The 6154-nt window shown below is 47.5% G+C and overlaps 1 protein-coding gene across 1 annotated transcript in view; it reads right to left on the reverse strand.

Annotated features, from left to right (window-relative positions):
* Positions 1 to 6154, reverse strand: part of OAS3 (2'-5'-oligoadenylate synthetase 3, 100kDa) — a 26811-nt gene that overhangs the window by 19549 nt on the left and 1108 nt on the right. The window contains exons 2-4 of the mRNA XM_008592177.1: positions 6064 to 6154; positions 3368 to 3650; positions 1380 to 1555 (exon numbers count right to left, since the gene is read on the reverse strand). Coding sequence (XP_008590399.1) covers positions 1380 to 1555; positions 3368 to 3650; positions 6064 to 6154 — 550 coding nt within the window. The remainder of the gene's footprint in view (positions 1 to 1379; positions 1556 to 3367; positions 3651 to 6063) is intronic.

Here is a 6154-nt window from a genome sequence, read left to right on the forward strand (position 1 = left end):
TCAGGAAGTCTGAAACTGCTTCCTATCCACCAAATAAAGCTAAGGCACATCTGCTATTCCAGTCAGACACTGACTGGAGAAGAAGGGCAGCTTGGTACCCAAAGAGAAGGGTACCAGGTCATTGTCCTCCCACTTCTGGACTAAGGGTAGGGCAGCAGATCAAGGCTCTGTCCATCCCTCCAGTCCCCTGGCCCCCATCCTAACACACATGATTTCTGTCTCTGTACCATATACCTGGGGTCTCCATGTACCAGGACAGGATTTATGCCACACCATGGCAAGAATCTCAGGCTTCTGGGCTGGCAAGATAACTTGGGAGGGGACACTTTAGCTTGCCAGAAGTGACCTGCAGGCTAGAAGTGTCCAGCAGCCCCATGCTTCCTTCACCTACCCCATCTCTGGGGTGTGACAAATAAGCCTCAGTGTTCATGTGCGCCCATCATCCAGATCAAGATAGGATATTTCTAGCACCCAGGCAGTCTGGTTCCACAGTTTGCCCATTTGATAAGTACCAGGCTATTAGCATTTCCTGCCCCTGGAGAATCCTGTTTATGTGGGAAGAACCCAAGAAAGACTTACAGACTCATATACTCCTTTATGTTCAAGTGGAAGAAACAGAAGCCCAGAGAAAGCTAGGAAGTGGCCCAAGATCACACAGCAAGTCAGTGGCTGAGCCAGAATTAGAATCCAGGATCTCCTCATACTCAGACCTGCTTATGATGAGTGGTCCAAGAGAAGGACCAAACCATGTGTCCCAAGATTTTGGGGGTGGCTCTGTTCCTTCATCTCCAAGCATAGGCTGGGTGTACCTCCTCCAATGCACAAGAGTCTGTCAACAAGCATGAACACTGCGAGTGGGACATTCCTGAGGCTGGGGCAGGAGGTGTACAATTCCACGTTACCTCATACCATACATACAATATTCCAGATAAGCCAAAGCCCTAAATATGAATAGAAAACCTTTTGGAAGGAAACATGGGAAGATAATTTTAGAAAATCAGGATAGGGAAAGACTTCTTAAGACACACAAAGAACAAATCACTTAAGAAAAAAATTCACACATCTGATTACATTAAAATTCAAATATTTTCTGTGACAAATGACCTTTAAACAGAGCAAAAGCACAAGTCAAAGACTGGATAAATTCATTTGCATTATGTTAACATTATAAGAATTGGCACCCACAATATATAAAGAACTTCAACAAATCAACAACAAGAAGACAACTAACCCAAAAGAATATTATGGACGAAGGACATTAAACAGGCAATTCACAGAAAGAGAACATGAATGGCCACTAAACATAAGAAAAGATTTCCACAATTATGAAAGCACAAATCAGTCAGGTCTGGAGCAAGGACCCTCACAAGTGGCTTCACCTGGCGGAACCAGTGCTTCACGAGCAGGATCAGGTTCTTCAGCTTGGCTGGGCGAGTGTTCACAAAGTTCCTCTGCAGCTCTGTGAAGCAGGCTGAGTGCTCGCCCCCCTGGCAGCCACTTCTGAGGAGGGTGGCATAGACCTGGGGCTTGGGTTTGGCACCGGAGCTGAGCTGTCCTGTTGGTGTGAAGAACTGTGAGTTAGGAAGGGTGCTAAGGATACAGGATGGAGGACAGTGTTGGTGCTCTGGGAGACAGTGGGAAGAATTTGGAGGAAGGGAAATCTGGCAACTTGGGAGTTGGGGGACTTGGAAGAGAGCCTGTAGCTTTTCAGGAGGCAGAGAAGAAGAGCTGCACTCTAGAATGCAGAGGGACAGTCCCTTCCTCCCAAGTGGCCAAGCATTTGGCCGAAGAAGGGCAGCTGCATTCCAAAATGATTAAACAAGGACGATGCCTCCGGCTGAGTCAGGAGTAAGTACCGACAACCTGGTGATGATTTCCTCCCCGAGGCTCCCTCAGGTAGTACTAAAAAACCACTGTGCATACCTTTAACTAATTGGTGCCATAGGAAGAAGAAAATGATGCTGGAGAAGGCAAGGGGTCCTGATCCCTTAGCCCGAAGAAGGGCAGCTGCATTCCAAAATGATTAAACAAGGACGATGCCTCCGGCTGAGTCAGGAGTAAGTACCGACAACCTAGTGATGATTTCCTCCCCGAGGCTCCCTCAGGTAGTACTAAAAAACCACTGTGCATACCTTTAATTGGTGCCATAGGAAGAAGAAAATGATGCTGGAGAAGGCAAGGGGTCCTGATCCCTTAGCGGTGATTGTTAATTTGTTTTGAGCACTTACTACATGCCGGGCACTGGGCTGAAAATTTTACATGTACCTCCTCATTGTATCCCCACCACAGCCCTAAGAGACAGGTATAATTCTTCATCCCATTTTATAGCTGAGGAAACTGAGGCACAGAGAAATTCCATGTTTTGCCCAAGTGATGGAGCTGGCAAGTGATGGAGTCAGGATTTGAACTCCGAGCTGACTTTACAGTCTGTGCCTTTTCTTCCACCACTACCACGAGCATGGCTTGGGAAATGTAAATAAACACACTCTTCATATTTCCCTAGGTTGTTGCCACAATTTATCTGTTGTATGGCTTTGGGCGAGTTACTGTATGTCTCTGTGTCTCAGTTTCCCCAATGGTAAAATGGAAGACAAAACAGTACAGATCTCACAGGCTTGTTGTGAAGAATCAATGAGATAAAGCGTGTCGAGTTCTTAGATTAGTTAAGCATTGAATAAATAGTAACTATTATGATTAATATGTGTACCCCGCAAGTGGGTATACTAGGCATGGGGAGTGTGGGGTCTGCCCAAGGGATAAAGCTGTCTCCCAGAGCATCAAGGTAAATAATAATAATGAGAATAGGAATAATAATAGTAAGCCCTCATCTAACCCTTATCATGTGCTAGACACTCTTCTAAGTTTGTTACCTGTATTAATGCATTTAATTCTTCCAACACTTCTATAAGATAGATTACTATTATCCCCATTACTATTATCCTCATTTTACAGATGAGAACACAGAGGCATATTTTTATATTAAATCAAGCATAGGTATATTATTGAAGGAGAATGCAAAAACCACATTAATGTTTTCAAGATACAATACAAGATTTTGCAGAATTCTGGTCTTGTCCCCAGACCCTTGTTGCCAGCTACAATTTGCCTTTGCCTTTGGGGTATTTGTGGAAGGGCTGAGCAGTACTGCTCTAGGCAGTTGCTGAAGGAAACCTCAAGATACTTGGGTAAGGGTCAAGCATCTTAACACCAGACTACAGATCCAAGAGGAACTAGGCCTTCCTGGTCCTTGTCTGGTCCAAACCAAAATGTTCAGTCAAGAAACTGAGGCCCAGAGAGGGGTAGAAGCTTGCCGAGGTCACGCAGCATGATCTGTTACCTAACCCTGGAATGGGCCAGGCCCCCTTACCCAGAACATCGAAGGCGGGCACCAGGCTAACATCCATCCAGTTTTCAAGGTCTACAGATGCCAGTCGGAACCTCAGGACCCCGGACATATCCTGCTCAGGAAACTTAAGGCTCAGGCCGGGGACTGGGTCCCGCCACCAGGATTCCAGCAGTGTCCGCATCTCATTGAGGATCTGTGCACGGTGGGCCCTCTCATCCTCATAGCTCTTGAAGCAGTCGAGGAAGATGACAAGTTCGCAGTCACAGCCCCCCCTGAGAGCTGTGCCCCGGCCAGAGGAGCCTCCCTAAGAAGAAAAAAATAAATCAGAATTCCATCCTCTCCCATTCTAGTGCCCATGCAGGCCGGCCAGCAACTTAAGTGAGGCAAATGCGCTGGGTGGAGACTGTGGCCACACATCTGTAGGCAAGAATGCAGACCCAGGGCAACCAGGTCTGAGTTTTCAAGAGAATCAATTTCAATATGTAAACCCATGATTTTTATATGTTTGCAACTAACTTTAAAAAAACTAAAACTGCAAGTAAAACAAATCAAATTCTTCTTTGCAGAACGTATGTTCATGACCTTTGCTTGGGATGACTACAAAACTGTGGTATGATTCACTGAATTTCTGAGACCTTTCTGACCAGTGTTTCTTTCTGGAAAGCTTCCATCCTGAGGATTTGGGAAGCAAACTCTGCTCAGTTGCTCTGTGCCTGGTATTGGACACCCGAAATCTCCTCTGATGTGGTTACATGTGGTTACAGACATGGGAGTGAGGGTGAGCAGTGAGGTTACATAGCCAGTAAATGGCAAGAACCAGGACTAAGCCTTTCAGGAACAAGTCCTGCCCCAGACTGGGTCCCCTAATTATCCCAATGATTATGCCGGTCCCTTTACTTCCAGCTCCCACACTGGGGGCTGCCCACCAAGCAGGAACAGACACAAGAATATTACAGACTGGGCATCCCCTACATGTTTCGCACACAGCCATCTCACTTAGCCTTCCTAATAATCCCTGGAGGAAGGTACTGTTGTGCTCACTTTACAAAGGAGGAAACAAAAGATAGAGAGGTTGTCACTGGCACATGATTCCACCCCCCAACCCTGCCCTAAGCTAGAAGAGGCAGGGCCAGGCTCTGAAATCACATTCTTTTTCCCACCCATACATTAGTTTACTTAAAAATAGTTTTGACTAAAGTTACACAGAAGAGGATTTTAGAGAAGTCTTTTGCTACATTTGCCCCATTGGTTTGACCCCCTTTTTCTTCTTTGTGTGATTTTAAAAGAAATTCCAGCCAATGTGTCATTTCATCCACAGACACTTTCACAGGCATGTCTAAGATAGTGATTCTCATAGTAGGCAGTTGTGTCCCCAGGGGACCTTTGGCAAAGTCTGGAGGCATTTTTGGTGGTGATGACTGGGGTGGGGTAGACCCTTCATATTGGCCCTGGGTGTGGGGGAGCAGTCTCACATGGCCTCAGAGGTTTGTGACCCTTTCTTTGCTTTCTGGTCCAACCAGAAGCCCCAGACTCATCTTGTACATCCCACCCCAGCTCTGGAATCTGTCATCCCTCCAAGGAGTCCTTTCAGTGGGGAATGGCATCTCAAGACGATAGTGTGGGCCCTTGAAATAAAGCCCAAGCCCTACCCACTTCCTCTTTCAAAGCCTTGAGCCATCAGAAGGCCATAAGCTAAATTTAGCCAAAAGATCTGTGCCAGGTTTTCCAGGGAAGCTAAGGATGCCATGGCTTTAGAGAGCCTTTAACTCTGGCTCCACAGAAATCCCTCCTGTCCATCTCAGAGGCAGAAACAGGCCTCCACATCTCCGAGGCTATAAGTCTCTCCTCCTCCTTCTCCATCTTCTAAGCTAAGATTCAGTCCTAGGAAGCCACTAGGTCCTCTGAGGCCATCTCTTGCTCTGTGTTTTCACTCCTTCCTCTGACAGCTCCAAATTTGCTCTACCCCACCCAGGTTCCCTCCATCCACTCCTGGCATCCAGGAGTTTACCCTGAGGGTTCAGCAGTGTCTTCTCTCTGAGTCTGTGAGCATCCTGACGTCACAGTTGCAGTGTGGCACAATGTTTAAAGGACAAAAATTGACTTACAGCAGTGGCTTAAACATGCTCAGCCTTAGTTTCCCCGTCCGTAAAACAGGGACAATAACCCCCACCTCACTGAATGTGAGGATTAAATGAGATAGTACCTATTTAATGAGATAATATTCACTGTTGTTCGGTAATTTCTCAGTCAATTGAGTTATTATGGCTATTACAGAGTATTATGATTTCTGCATCCTAGGGCCAGGCCTAGCCTGAGGTTCATAGTCTGTTCAAATGACTGGGTGAATGAGTGAGTGAATGAATGAGAGGCAGCCTTTAAGAGCACAGATGCAGGAATCAGACTACCTGGATTCGAACCCTGGCTGGGCCTCTTACAGGCATTGGACATGTTACTTGACTGACTGTGCCTCAGTTTCCCCATCTGTCGAGTGGGGTTTAATCCCTGTCTGGCAGGGCTGTTGTGAACAGTGTATTTTCAGGGCACTTAGAACAGTGCTGGCACTTATTAAAGAAAGGAATGAGAAGAGCACAGACAAAGCCACCCCCACCGTAAGGCTCCGTGAGGCTGAAGCGACCTCCGAGTGTCGCCCCTACTGACGGATGCAGGCCCCGAGGTCGGCCCCGCCCCGCCCGGCCCCCTGGCCGGGGTCCCCTCACCTTGACCCCCTTCAGCACCCGCGGCAGCGGCTGGCCGGGGCGGCCCCCGCGCTCTGTCAGGGCGCAGACCAGGGCGCCCAGCGCGCGCCGC

Source organism: Galeopterus variegatus, unplaced genomic scaffold (assembly GCF_000696425.1).
Source record: "Galeopterus variegatus unplaced genomic scaffold, G_variegatus-3.0.2 Scaffold7637, whole genome shotgun sequence".
In the NCBI taxonomy this organism is placed as follows: domain Eukaryota; kingdom Metazoa; phylum Chordata; class Mammalia; order Dermoptera; family Cynocephalidae; genus Galeopterus; species Galeopterus variegatus.